The sequence below is a fragment of the Rhinopithecus bieti genome, unplaced genomic scaffold (assembly GCF_001698545.2).
Source record: "Rhinopithecus bieti isolate Rb0 unplaced genomic scaffold, ASM169854v2 scaffold_81659, whole genome shotgun sequence".
Lineage (NCBI taxonomy): Eukaryota > Metazoa > Chordata > Mammalia > Primates > Cercopithecidae > Rhinopithecus > Rhinopithecus bieti.
This window is the reverse complement of record NW_016837762.1, coordinates 48572-63951: the sequence shown is the minus strand read 5'-3', so window position 1 is coordinate 63951 and position 15380 is coordinate 48572. Positions and strand designations below refer to the sequence as shown.

The 15380-nt window shown below is 40.6% G+C and overlaps 1 protein-coding gene across 6 annotated transcripts in view; it reads left to right on the top strand.

The window, feature by feature from the left end:
• Positions 1 to 12178, top strand: part of FRY (FRY microtubule binding protein) — a 275761-nt gene extending 263583 nt beyond the window's left edge. For 2 of the 6 annotated variants that reach the window (XM_017865930.1, XM_017865931.1), the window contains 4 exons: positions 942 to 959; positions 2728 to 2838; positions 7419 to 7621; positions 8245 to 12178. In XM_017865930.1, the coding sequence (XP_017721419.1) occupies positions 942 to 959; positions 2728 to 2838; positions 7419 to 7621; positions 8245 to 8503 (591 nt within the window). In that variant the 3' untranslated portion in view covers positions 8504 to 12178. Of the gene's footprint in view, positions 1 to 941; positions 960 to 2727; positions 2839 to 7418; positions 7622 to 8244 lie in introns of those variants that run through there. The other 4 variants (XM_017865932.1, XM_017865933.1, XR_001884139.1 and 1 more) reach the window with 3 other exon arrangements.
• Positions 12179 to 15380: the final 3202 nt, after the last annotated feature.

Sequence of the window (15380 nt, the reverse complement as noted above, 5' to 3'; positions counted from 1 at the left end):
GAGGCCAAGGCGGGCAGATCACTGGGTCAGGAGTTCGAGACCAGCCTGACCAACATGGTGAAACCCCATCTCTACTAAAAAAAAAAAAAATTCAAAAATTAGCCAGGTGTGGTGGCATGCACCTGTAATCCCAGCTACTCAGAAGGCTGAGGCAGGAGAATCGCTTGAACCCGGGAGCAGAGGTTGCAGTGAGCCAAGATTGTGCCACTGCACTCCAGCCTGGGTGACAGGGTAAGACTCTATCTCAAAAAAAAAGAAAAAAGAAATTGTCTATGGGAGAAAAAATTGTTATAAAAAGTAAAATGCAAGAAAATTACCTGTCATATTTCACACTTGTTTGAGGGTATACAATGTTTAGTCCTTTGAAATTAAAAATTATAGTAGTCCTATAAAATATTCTCAATGTGCAAGGCAATCCAACTAAAGAAAATACCATGTAGATTGTTCACTATATTCAATGTTAATAGGAAGGTCATAGTTTAGTAGATATGAAACTGAACATATTAAAGACTCTGCCTTAATACAAAGCAATAGTCTAATTTGTTGGGGGCTATAATTCTTCAAATAACTAAGCTGGCTTCCTCTCAGTTTTACTGTGTTCACATATTATGCACACTTATACACTAAAATCTTCAAGCAATACAAGTTTTGATTTTTGGTCTCTAAAACTGACTGACAAAATCTAAACTGATTAATCAGAGAACCTAAAAAACATTATGTTTTTTCAGTGATATGTTTCCCATTAGAGCTTGTTTTTAACTGGAACGCTATGCATGTTGAATGGGTACAACATTTGCAAGATTTATCAAGTTTGGGTGAGCAATGCTAATACTGCTGACGGTTCTGCTCTTGGAAAAGGGCCGTGCTTTCTGTTGCATGCAGACACTGACCCTGTACTTTCTTTCCTTTCCTTTGTTTCCTGTGCCATGCTTGCTGTGTAGCAAATGGAATCTCTTGCAGTAAGTTAACTTTCTTTCATATTCTTTGTCCATTTAGGCATGGACCCATAACAACCATTATTTTTACCGTTACTGTTATATCTCTTAGCATGTTTTCCCTTTCTCATTTTAATTTATTTTATTTGGTAGATTAAGACATGGCAGTTTATTAGTAGCATTCTGGGCTGCTTTCGCCCCAAAGTAGAAACCTACATTGCTATGAATTCTCATACTATCAGTGGAATATTCTGGGTAATAACTACCATGATTTGGCACAGGAAAGTCAGAGTTTTCATAGCTAGGTTTCACCCTAAATTGTGAAGGTAATATTGTTTTTAAACAATATTTTTTTATTTATTTGCAAGTCTCTGGCAGTTATCTTTTATACCAGATTTTTAAAGGTTCCCCTAAAGAGAAGTTTAAAGACCACAAAATACAATATTTTACTAAAACAACCAAACATCCAGTTCGAGTTAATTAGTCAGTGTAGCTGCTGCTTTAATCTTAGGCTGGTTATCGGTATTGAGAGATCAAATAATCTAGGCAGAATTGGTTCTCCCCTGAAGAGCAGGGAAGGGCTAGGAAGAGAAAGGAAACCATTCAGCATAGTCTTAGCATGAATTTTAGTAACTTTTAAGATTTAGGATCAAAAGTCTGTTAATAATATCAATAGAACATTCTTCCTAAAACCTAAATTCTTGTGATTTCTCTCCTTAAACTGATTGGGGGAAACAGTTTTAAGTCACCTTAGAAGCTCTCAATTCTGAGCTGCCTTCTTTGTAGTCCTTGGTAAAAGAAAGGCCCTATTTATCCTACCCCATTTGAAAACTGAACAGTGAAGCATTTAGTTTAAACCACATATTTAACTCACTTTCACTGGTGACTGCTGGCCATGAAATTCTGTTGAGCGAAGGCTGTTCCTTTCCTTTCACAGAATCCCATCCACTCACTACCTGGGAGCAAACTCATTCTTGGAATAAACTAGGCAAAGTGTAGAGGGTACAGCTCCAAGTCTAGTCGATCACTGGCATTGGAATTATTATTTTTCCCTCATAGTATACATAAACTGTGTAAAGACCACACTCTAGGGTACAGAGGCACAAATGTGCCCCTGAAACATTTTAAATTCCAGAGGTATCTATGTGGCTCAAGGGCCATTGTGTATGATTACTTTTTGAGGTCCTTTCCACAGAAATTTTCAAATGTGTTCGTAATTTCTTTTTTTCTAAGCATTTTGTGGTCCCTTTTTATCTCTCTTTAATTCAACAAGTACTTACTGAGCACAGAGTAGACGTATCATCAGTAAGCCTGTTACAGGACTCTGGAGGACCATGTGACTGTTACGTTTACAGGGGCCCAGGCGTCTACTGAATTTATAAGTTTAACACCTAGAACTGCTTAATGTTTTGCCTTTCAAATATGCTTTTAATAAAAGGAAAATTTTCTTTTTAAAAATAATTTATAGCTTATAAAAATGAAGACAACCACTCAGCTATATTTGGTAGGTATTTAATTGGCAAATATAATGGAAATTTGGCTGTCTACTCAGTCCCTTTGTAGGTGCTACTCTCTAATTAGTCATCCATTACACAGACTATAATCGAAATTATACCGTGGATTTCTCACTGATATTTAATGACTATATTTTGTTTTTCTGTTTTATTTGGAATAACAGCTGGTTATGTTTTCTTAATTTAAAAAAAAAAAGTTTGTCTCCATTGAGATTTCACTAGTTATATGGGAATGATCCTTAATAATAACTATTTCTTCCTGTGCAATTTCTCTTTAGCAATTGGAACTGTGTCAGAGATTATATAAGCTACACTTCCAGCTGCTATTGCTTTTTCAGTCCTACTGTAAGCTCATCGGCCAGGTGCACGAAGTTAGCTCCATGCCAGAGGTGAGTCTACATGCTTTCCAACCCCACGTCCCACCATGAAAATCATTTCTTTTGTTCTTTCCCACTCCACCCCATTTATAACTGCCCAAGTGATTGTATTCCCGCATAATTATTTTGCTCAAGCACAAGTCTGAAATAAACATGTCCTGTATGTATTTCTATTCTCATTTTTAAAAGCAAAGTCAGGAATAGGTATGGAAAGCGACATGCCTTAAAATTTAAGAATGCGTGTAGGAGAGAACCTTCCTGTGGGTTATGCGCTAGGTGCCTTGCTTGCATCTCCCTGATCCTGGCCCTGGGGCTGGGCATCCTTATTTGAAAAGTTTCCATGTATGTGGGTTTTCTTCTTTACATTAGTTTTTCATACTTGCCGTTACCTTGAGGTAAGAAGGAAATGTCTGTATGATGTGTTTGGTTCTCTTCAGTTTCCCTGCCCTACTTAGCACCAGGATGTTTTAATATTTTAAAATATTTAAAATGAAATAATTTTTACTGCTGAGTGAGCCAAAATTTTTCTACAAATGAAGAAATACTACTGAATGTAGTCAGTGGAATAATGGCGGTGTGTACTGGATACTATAGAAGCACAGAGGACTAACGCCTCATTTGCCTAGAGGTAAGAAAGGTTGAAACTGAAGAGCTTGCTGGAGGAAACCACACCTGAGTGGACTCTCAGAGGGTGAGTTGGAGTGAGGGAGGAGCATTCCAGTAAGAACAAACAGCATGGCCATAAGCCTGATGGGAAGAAAGAGAAAGGAACTACAAGCTACTTGGTATTGCTACAATAGAAGGTGCACCAGAAAGGAACTATGAGATAAGGCAGAAGAGAGAGGGGTAAAGACAAGATCATAAGACATGCTGTGCCTAGGAGTATTTCAGGTAGATCTCTGTGGCAGCTATGTGGAGGGTGGATCTGATGACAGCTAGACCAGAGACATGGAGACCAGTGATGAGGCTGCTGAAATAGTTCAAACAGAAGGAGAGAGCTTGAACTGGGACAGAAGTCCTCGGTATGGAGAGGAGGAAGGAAATGTGAGACACAGGACAAAAGATCAGTGAAACTGATGAGGGGATGAAGGAGAAAGAAGAGTTGAGGAGAGGATGACACTCAGGTTCCATCTTATATAAACCAGGTGACCAGTGGCACCAAAGCTGAGACAGGGATATAGAAAGAAGGACTGAGGCAGTGCTGTGTCCAGACAGTCAAGCCTTCTGCCGGCTAGTCAGTTGCTGCATACTGGACCAAGACCTGGCTTAAACAGTGACTGACATCTTGCAGGTGGTTAGATGTGAGGTCAGGGGAGAGATCTGGACAAAAGGCATAGATGTGATTGTGAAAAAGCAGAAGTCAATTAAACCATGCCAATGACAGCAGAGAAGTGAGGATGAAACCTGGGAAACCTCACTATCTAAGAGCAGAGGAGGAAGAGCCGCAAGAGACAAACTACAACCATTTTACCATTTTTTTATTACTCAGTTTGAAAAAAGGAAAAAGCTATATACAACCTTCAAATGCTTATTTCAAGAGAGTAGGCCTTCACAACCAGTTTTCCTCTATTCAATTATAAGTTGTCAGATAATGGGAATCAACTTTTTTCTTTTTTATTTGCCACATGGTCAAGATATACTTTTTTTTTCTTTTTTTTTTTCTGAGACCAAGCTTCGCTCTTGTTGCCCAGGCTGGAGTGCAATGGCACAATCTCAGCTCACCGCAACCTCCTCCTCCCAGGTTCAAGCGATTCTCCTGCCTCAGTCTCCCGAGTAGCTGAGATTACTGGCTAATTTTGTATTTTTAGTAGAGATGGGGTTTCACCATGTTGATCAGGCTGGTCTTGAACTCCTGAGCTCAGGTGATCCACCTGCCTCGGCCCCTGCGAAGTGAGCTGTGAGCCACCATGCCCGGCCAGGATTCACCATTCTTGATGCCATTAAGAACATTCATGATTCATGAAAGGAAGTCAAAATATCAACATTAACAGGAGTTTGGAAGAAGGTGATTCCAATGGACGCCTTTGAGAGGCTCAAGACTTCTGTAGGGGAAGTAACTGCAGATGTGGTAAAAATAGCAAAAGAACTAGAATTAGAAGTGGAACCTGAAGATGTGACTGAATTGCTGTAGTCTTATGATAAAACCTGAATGGATGAGGAGTTGCTTCTTATGAATGAACAAGTAAAGTTATTTTTGTTGTTTGTTTTTGAGATGGAGTCTCACTCTGTCGCCCAGGCTGGAGTGCAATGGCATGATCTCGGCTCACTGCAACCTCCACCTCCTAGGTTCAAGCGATTCTCCTGCCTCAGCCTCCCAAATAGCTGGGATTACATGCCCGCACCACCACCCCCGGCTAATTTTTGTATTTTTAGTGGAGACGGGGTTTCACCATGTTAGTCAGGCTAGTCTCAAACCCCTGACCTCAAGTGATCCACCCCCGTTGGCCTCCCAAAGTGCTGGGATTACAGGCATGAACCACCACACCCAGCCCAAAGTTTCTTTAGGTGAAATTTACTCCTGGTGAAGATGCTGAGAACATTGTCAAAATGACAATAAAAGATTTACAATATTACACAAACTTAGTTTATAGAGCAGTGGCAGAATTTAAGGTGATTGACTGCAGTTTTGAAAGAAGTTCCAAGGTGTATAAAATGCTGTCACATGCTACAGAGAAATATTTCATGAGAGGAAGAGTCAATCAATAAAGCAAACTTTGGCCGGGTGTGGTGGCTCATGCCTGTAATCCCAGCACTTTGGGAGGCCAAGGCGGGCAGATCACGAGGTCAGGAGATCGAGACCATCTTGGCCAACATAGTGAAACCCCGCCTCTACTAAAATACAAAAAATTAGCTGGGCATGGTGGCCCATGCCTGTAATCCCAGTTACTTGAGAGGCTGGGGTAAGGGAATCACCTGAACCTGGGAGGCGGAGGTTGCAGTGAGCTGAGATTGCGTCACTACACTCCAGCCTGGTGACAGAGCAAGACTCCGTCTCAATAAGTAAATAAATAAATAAATAAAGCAAACTTCTTTATTGTCTTATTTTAAGAAATTGCCCCAATCACCCCAACCTTCAGCCACCACCACCCTGATCAGTCAGCAGCCATTAACATTAAGGCAAGATCCTCTACCAGCAAAAAGATAATTACTCACTGAAGGCGCAGAGGATTGTTAGCCTTTTGTAGCAATAAAGTGTTTTTTAATTAAGGTATGTACATTTTTAGACTTAGTGTACTTAGACTACAATATTGTGTAAACATAATTTTTATAGGCATGGGGAAATCAAAAAATTGACATGACTCACTTTATTGCAGATGTCTGGAACTGAATATTTCCAAGGTATACTCGGTGTGTGTATTTATATGGGTACATGCACACACAGTGCTTAAATACTATCTAAGTTTTAAATACTGTATATATATATACACACACAATGTTTAAAACCTATCTAGGTTTAAAGTAAGAAGAAATGTGCTTTCAAATTTAAAACCACATACAAAATTAAGATATTCTAATACCTTGTTTTAAAATATGATTTCAGTAAATTTTAAATCTACTTCTATAGTAGGTAGTTGTATTTAACAGGCATGTGTGCGAAGAAAAACTAATCCTTCAAAGCTTCAGTTTTTTATAGTTTGTACCATGAGTGAGTTGGGAATGAAGAGGAAAAGCAAAGATGTTGAATAAATAACTTTCCAAAGTAAACAGGCATCATCAACTTGCATTACAAAGAGAAAAAAAACCTTTAATTTTATGCCAATTTTTTTAATGTTCTTGAGATAAAATTGCAAAACTACCATCTTCCATAGTATATTTTGAGACACTTAGAAGTAACACAGGTTTTCTTATGCTTTACTTTTTAACACTCTGGATCCTTTGGTTCTAATACCTTCGAGGTAAAATATGTTTTACTGCTGTAGCATTAATACAAACATTAGTTTAAGATTATTCCTCCTTCTCAAAGTTGTGTCTTCAGCACTTTCCCATGGCATGGAACCAAGAGTGAGAAAAACTTATTATTAGGACAGAGTCCTTGGTCACGATTACGTTTATTGAGCACTTAGGTGCTGGACTGTACTAAGCATTTTGTATACATTATTTCTACTTAATCTTTAAAATAAACCTTTAGGATGGCTATTATCTTCAGTCTCACAGATGAGAAAACTGAGGCACATAAAAGTCAATTAACTTGTCCATGTCCCTACAGTACACTGCAGAGCTGGCATTTGAACCCAGATCTTACTCACTCTTGAGCCTGATCTCTTGTATTCTTTCCTTCTGTATTTATTCCCTATTTAAGTAGAACTTAAATAGAAACCATTTTAAATGAAGTCTTAATCTTTTCTATAAGGAGAGCATCTCAGCAGTTGACACGTATCCAATGCATCCAACTCCACAATCTCCTACACATACCATGGAGTACAATGTCATCTATCCTATTTGAATTTACCAAGGTATTAAGCTTATGCTTAACCACACCCATAAGATCCTTTTTTTTCTTTTTCTTTTTTTTTCTTTTGGGATATAAAATTCCCCAGCACCTAAATATAGTTTAAAAAAATTTTTTTTTTTTTTTTTTTTTTTTGAAACAGTTGCTGAATATGTCCAGGGAACTGAGTGACCTAAAGAAACACCTGAAGGAAGCCAGTGCAGTCATTGCAGCTGACCCTCTCTATTCAGAGGGTGCGTGGTCCGAGCCTACCTTCACGTCCACTGAAGCGGCCATCCAGTCCATGCTGGAGTGCCTGAAGAACAACGAACTCGGCAAAGCTTTGCGGCAGATCAGGGAGTGCAGGTGACTGCTATTTCTTGTAGAGGTGGTTGCAGGAAATGCGCACCTGGTTGTTAGTCTGTCATGGTTGGAGTCTAGCCCACTATGGACAGCTAGATATTTTACAGGTCTCTTCTCAGATCTTTACCGCTGCCAAACCGGAAACACTCAGCTTTCAGAACACTACATGTTGAAAGTGTTGGTGTTGGTTCTGGCCATTTGTCATCCCTAAAATGACAACATGCTGAAGCACTTCAAAATATACCTTCGTATAATTTTTAACTAACATTTGAATATATCCTTTTTGGTTTTGCCCCTACATCCTGAGATTATATTCACATTCATTGAAACCAGAAGGCTATAGCAAATAAGGTAAATGTTTTAAGAGTATCAGATTCCATTCTGATATTTTTATACTTCTGATATCAAAATATTCAATAATCTAAAATTGATTATGGTGATGTTTGCACAACTCTGAATATACTAAAACCCACTGAATTGTGTACCTTAGATGAGTGAATTACCTAATAGGAGAATTCCATCTCAATGAAGCCTTTTCAAAAAGTAATATTCTTATATTAATGAAGACTCATAAGCTCCCAACTTTTTATAGTGCCTCTAATCTGTGCTATTATTTTTGACTGCAGAAGTCTGTGGCCCAATGACATCTTTGGAAGCAGTTCTGATGATGAGGTCCAGACACTACTGAATATTTATTTCCGTCACCAAACTCTGGGACAGACGGGTACTTATGCCCTGGTGGGGTCTAACCAGAGCCTGACCGAGATCTGCACCAAGCTGATGGAGCTGAACATGGAGATCCGGGACATGATCCGCAGGGCCCAGAGTTACCGAGTCCTCACTACTTTTCTTCCAGACTCCAGTGTTTCTGGCACTAGTCTCTGACAGGAGCCTCCTGTCCCCACTGGGTTCCAAACTGGCAGTGCTGCCATGCTGGGGCGACATCATTCGATGTCTTCTCAGCCTTCAAAAGGCTTGGACAGACTGTTCTCCCTCTTGTTACCTGTAGGGCTTTTTCTAAAGAGGATGACAGAACTTCCAATGTGTAGCAATACTATAAGAACCAAGGTAGCTTAGAATGTCCTGGACAGACTCCACCCGTCACGCTGTGTGGCACAAATGTGTTACGTTTGACCGAGCATATGCAACTCACTACTGAAGAAGTGACTTCCGTTGCATACCAAAGCTGACTACACTGAACAGTACCTACCTTTCTAGAAATGATTTTAGATTGGCAAAAGTGCAATGTTTTCTTCACTCAAAAAATTTTATATTATCAAACATGTACATTCTTTCCCTTTCTTGTTCCGTTTTCTTTTCTTTTTTCTTTTTCCTTTCTTTGGTGGGCTGAGAAAGGGGCAGGCAACATGAAGCTGGCCACTGAAAACTGTAAGACGGTCAAATGCTGACAGCCTGTGTATGTGAAAAGGGAATTGTAAACGGACTGCAATGTAATGTACACTGTAATTTGAATACAATTGCTGTATCTAAAAGGAGCTGCTATGAACTACCTTTCTTATGTTGCTAGGCTACTGTTTCTGAAAGCCCTGGATCTCTTTGCACCAAAAATGGTCCAGATAGACTCTTTTTCAGGATCTTGGCTGCTTTTTACTAGAAGGTTGCTTTTATGAGCATATTTATACTGCTGAAGGATGAGTGTTAATTTTAATTAACTTTGCCATTTTGTAGAGAAAACTATTCACAATATAAATTCCACGTCTTTTCACCTGTCAGGCATGCATATTTTAATATCTGTTTGGATAGCCAGAAGTAGAATCATAAAGGTAAACTATGAGTTGTTTCTTTGTTTCTTAAATGTCATATTTTATGTGTAATATATATGTAAAGGGCCATTCTTAAGTTCTCTCCTTAAACTTAATGCTGTCAAGTGTTAGATGTGTGCATGTGAACTTGTTGCACAGCAAAAACATATTCACAGTTTATCTATGTAACTTATTCACTCTGTAAATACATTTAAAGTTTTGTGATGTAAGCTTAATTGATATTCTGTTCAGAACTTTCTTTAGACTAAAAAAAAAAGAAGAAGAAGAAGAAGAACAAAATACATGTTGACCATGGACTTTATTTCTGGTTAATGAAAATGTTTGTCCTGGGCACACATGAAGTTCTGCATATGGGTTGCCAAAGTAATAACCCCAAGGGGCACCCCTCACGTGTATGCTCTGAATGGCACCCATGGGGGTCATGCCATGCATGGCCCTGTGAAGCTGGAGGTAAGTATAATCTCTTTGGAAGTTGGCATCAAAACTGTGAGCTTCAACCAATTCTGTGTAATCAACAAAAGAGAAAAATCAGAAAAAAGTGAGAGCTCTAATTCTCTATAACCTATAATTAGATTGTCATCCTTCAAATTTGGAAATTGATTCTATAGTGAGCAGGAAAAAGTAGTAGAGTTTTAATTCTGTCACCAACACCTATCCCCTACCTACCCCACTAAGAAAACAGGAACACAGGGAGCAATATGTAACAATCTCAGTTATGCTGTCTTCCTACTCATATTTTACATGGACCAACAAATATAACTTGCTTTACTAGCATATGGCTACTGAATCATTGGCAGTAATAATATTCTAGGAGTATCCTACAGAAGAGAGCCTAACCTAGGATTTTTTTTTTTTATGTTACCACAGATACAACTACTAGATTTTAATAATTTTCTGGACTGCTGACAACATATTTTTCTGATGATTTATTTTTTCAACTTGCCTGAAAGATGATTTGCTATGATTTGTAGAAACAACTGAATCGCGATCTCTCTGAAAAATACCTCATAAAATAAAGGTTTCCGTGGGTAACCACAGTAGACAACTTTCAGAGAGTCTTGTTGGGAGCCACAATAGAAAGAACAGATTCGTCATGAATTGAATTTTCTACCATGCCTGCTTACCCAGCAGAGAACCACTGCGATGTTTTACTCTTAAACAAGAAAGAAAGAAAAAAAAGATTTCAACAGTACATTGCAATCTAAGATATTAACATAGGAAGCAGTGGTTTGTGTTTTCTCAATTTTATTTTAAAAGGAGATGTATTAATGTGAAAGGTTTCTTCTACTTTTCCTCTATCTCTTCACCTCCTCTACTTTAAGTGGAGATGGGAAAAATTGTGTAGGATGCAGCCCCACTCCAGCAGAGCCCAGCAATAACTTAAGATCTACCAGTCAAATCTTGTCGGCTATTCCTCTGTGCCTCTGTTACGGAAGCATTAGTGTTAATTGCCTTCCCCAGGGATACAAAGAAGTAGAGGTACCAAAGGAAAGGGTAGATATTTAACAGATGCCTCAGTGATAAGAAAGATGCCTCCTTGTGTCTCACTGTTTTCTAGCACTGAAACATGATCCACTTTGTATCCACCTGCAGAATAAAGCAATCCAGACAGGTGCTCTGTAACTTAGACATCACTTGATTAAAATTATGGTCTCCAAATACAGTGTTTTAGAAAAGGCACTGCACATTTTTAGAGGCACGTGAATGTCATTCCCACCTCTAACCCATCTAACATTGGTGAGATGTTAAGAAAATGTGCTGGCGTTGCTGTGAAATCAAGATGCCTGTAATTGTAGGCATCACACACATGCATGAACATCCAGAGGTAGGTCTCAAGGCTCTTCTGGTTCCAAGTCCTAACAAACAATGATCTTTTCAGTGAACTGTAGAATTCTGGAAAGAATAAGGGTGCCTCCAGGCTGCTTACATCAATAACTTACACGTGCTTCCCGATGCCCGCCTTAACAACAAGAAAATCAGTGTCCACGGGTGAGTATTAGGGTGTGTTCATTGTATCTCAATGAAACTAGTTTTTAAAGTTTTCAGTGCATTTGTTTTAGATCAATTAATATTTGAATACCTATCATGACCCCGGATATTTCTTTGTTCAGTAAATATTGATTACGTACCCACTCTGGGCTAGGCACTGTTTTAGAGGATACCGCAGCTATCAAAACAGAGGTGGTCCCTGTTCCCATGAGGCTCCTACATTTGAGTGGAGGAAGAGGTGCTTGTCTATGTTGGGTAATGATTAGTGCCATGAAGAACAAAACAGTGAGTAATGCGGACGGGGCTATCTTAGCTGTCACTCTAATAGGGTGATGTCTGAGGAGAGATCTGAATGAAGTGGGGGATACAATGGATATCCAGGGAAAAGAGAATTCCAGCAAAGGGAAAAACACACGCAGAGACCCTGAAGGAGCTGTAGGATCACTTTGTTGAAGGGACAGCAAGGAAGCCAATGACCGGGTGAAATGAGTGAAGAGAGCATTCAGAGAGGACAGCCAAAAGCTCTGTGGGCCACAGCAGGACTTTGTCCCTTGCTGAGCAAGATGGGAAGCCAGTGAATGTTTGTGGGCAGGGTAGTGACATGCTGTGACTTATGTTTAAAAGGATTACTCCATTTGGGATGATGAAGAAAACCTCTATAACAAAAGTTCTGTTGTGGTGGTTATACAGCACTGTGAATGTACTTAATGCCAATGAATTGTGTACTTTAAAATGGCAAATTTTATGTTATATGTTTTGCCACAATAAAAATAATTTTTTTAAAGGATCACTGTGGCTGCTATGTGCAGAACAGACTGTAGATGGGCAGAGGTAGAAGCAGGAAGACTAGAGAGACGGCTGTGGCAATAGTGCAGTCACCAGGCGATGCTGGCTTGAGCTAGGGTACTAGCAACAGAAGTGATTAGTTGTGGGCATGTTCTGGAAATAGTTCAGAGCTAAAGCTGACAGGGCTCACCAATGACACATGGAATGGGAGAGAGTTGGGTCCAAACCACTGGAGGAATGGAGTTGCCGCTAACTGCGATGAGGGAATGCATGTTTGGGAGGTAGAAACCAAGATTATTCTTCAGACATGTTAACTTTGAGATGTCTGATATCCAAGACAAGATGGTGAGTAAACAGGTGGATATGTGAGTCTGTTGTTGAGGAGCAAAGTCTGGGCTAAAGACATACATATGGCCAGGACTGGGATTGCTCATAAAAATTAGAGTGCAGGTAATGGGCTCAAAATCTCAGATGCACATTAAATCATGTCGAGGACTTAAAACCCCAACACTCAGGCTTCCTCTTCATTGATTTAATTGGTCTGAAGCTGTGCTCAAACTCCAGCACTGTTTAAGATTCCTCAGATGATTCTAATCCACTGCCAAGATCGGAACATTGCTTTCTCTGTTCTCAGCCCTAAGAATCACCCCAGGGTATTTGTCAAAAATGCAAAATCCCTCAGGTTGACCCCTCTAGAGACCAATTTGGTAAATCCAGCGCAGGATCCCTCAAATCAGCATTGCAACAGCCACACTCCACTCTGAAAGACAATGAACTGTCCAGCGCAGGATCCCTCAAATCAGCATTGCAACAGCCACACTCCACTCTGAAAGACACTGAACTGGGAAAAACTTCCTACATAGCAAAGTGCTCTTTCTTCTTCTAAAGCATACCCCCAATTGTTTTTCCACGTAGGCTGCTGGTGTAGTGATTCTACCCAGATCTGTCATTGATCTTTTTGTAACTTTGTTTCCTATTCGAGGTCACAGTGAGTGAGTGGCTAGAATTTACTGCATCCACTTACAGATCAGTTTCCTGGCAGATGCCTCCTTCTCTGTCACCATCTTCTATAATCCAGATCCCTCTTTTAACAGCAAACTTGCATGGATATTGTATTCGAATTTCAGATTCCAAGAACTTGGGCCACCTGGTGCGAACTTCCAGGCGCTCCTCGGCCAGGAGAATGAAGAGATTCCTCCAGGTCCCCTTTACTATGTCCAACTCTTCTCTCCTCATCTCTATTTCAAAAAGCCAAAATTCTTGCCACCTGGCTGTACTAGCCACCTCCTTCTCAACCCCATCACTGTCATCCACAGCAATGGCTGTGACCCTCAGCTGCATTAGAAGCACTGGGGAAGCTTTTTAAAAATCCTGAGGCTTAGGCCTCCCTGCGGATCCCTTAAATCCTTTTTTTTTTTTTTTTTTTTGGGGGGACGGAGTCTTGCTCTGCCGCCCAGGCTGGAGTGCAGTGGCCAGATCTCAGCTCACTGCAAGCTCCGCCTCCTGGGTTTACGCCATTCTCCTGCCTCAGCCTCCCGAGTAGCTGGGACTACAGGCGCCCGCCACCTCGCCCGGCTAGTTTTTTGTATTTTAGTAGAGATGGGGTTTCACCGTGTTAGCCAGGATGGTCTCGATCTCCTGACCTCGTGATCCACCCGTCTCGGCCTCCCAAAGTACTGGGATTACAGGCTTGAGCCACTGCGCCCGGCCCCTTAAATCCTTTATAACGCTCCTCTGATAATTTTGAATTGCAGCCAGGCTTGCGAACTGCTGACCTAAAGCCCTCCTGCTTCCTGCCCCTTATTCATCGGAGAGACTACAGCTTCTTGCTCACCCCAGCTTCCGATGTCATTTCCAGGACTTCGGGAGTCTTGTGTATAACCTGTACGAAATCTTTTTTCTCTCATCCTGTTAACATTCTTACCTCCAGGCATTTTCACTCTGTTCTACCCAGTGATATCTGAGGAGAGATCTGAATGAAGTGGGGGATACAATGGATATCCAGGGAAAAGAGCATTCCAGCAAAGGGAAAAACACACGCAGAGACCCTGAAGGAGGAGCAGGATCACTTTGTCGAAGGGACAGCAAGGAAGCCAATGACCGGGTGAAATGCCATCCAATTTCCTGGCTATACCAAAACCTGATTCATAGCAGTAAGTGAACCAGCTCCAGAATCCCACCTTCAGGCCCCCTACTCAGGAATTTTCCCAGTTCTCCTTTACTCCAGCCCCCACCCCTCTAACAATTCTCCCGTAATGAGTATCAGTCTGTGGCCCTCACATGTCTTTACTCCCCTTTGGAGCATGTTTAAATTCCATGGGTCATTATAATCCCTCCCTTGCTGACATTCACAAGGGATGCCCTAACTCTATCTTACTCAGCTGGTTAAACTCCAAGTCTGGTTGAACCTAAAACTGACTCTTTCCACAGCTGCACCAGAAGTGTGGCATTACAAAGATGAAGATATTACTAGAGTGCAAGTCACACATGTAGTGTCACACAAACAATGACACTGGTAATGTTACATTTCTAGTAATATCTTCACTACTAGAAGCGTCTTCATTACTAGAAGTGTGAACGCTAGTATGCGACTGCAACCAAGAAAGTGTCAAATCTCAACACTATCGGACAATCTTGTAATACACTTATACCTTCCTGATCATTTCAATTTCCTAATGCCTGAGAAAGTTATTTCTCATATTTTCCTCTCTCCTCATCAGCATTCTGTCTCAGCTGATGGCTTTGCTTCATAATTCATTGAGTAAACAGATGAGTCTCACCTTCCCCACCAAAAATATACTTATCTTTAGCCCTATATTCTAGGTGCTTCATCCTTTTCTAATCAAAGGAATATCACTGCTCCCCTCGGGCCAATTGCTCCACTGGCGCTGTGGACCCCATCTCTGCTGCCTATTCAAGGGCTTTGCTCCTGCAGACATTCCCCTCTCTGCTCTGCCATCAGCTTCTCTAAATGATTCCCTTTAATATGCCAACATACTCAGTGCCTCCCCTTTCCCCAAATGCCATTCTAGCTATCACCAGTTTCTCTGCTTTCTTACAGCAAAACATCTAGGAAGTACCACTTCTCTTCACTATTTGGACTTTAACACTGCTTCCATCCACGCCATTCCATGGAAACTTCTCTCTTCAGCCTCACCTGTCACCTCCATGCTGCCAAATCCGATGGACCTGTCGTCACCTTT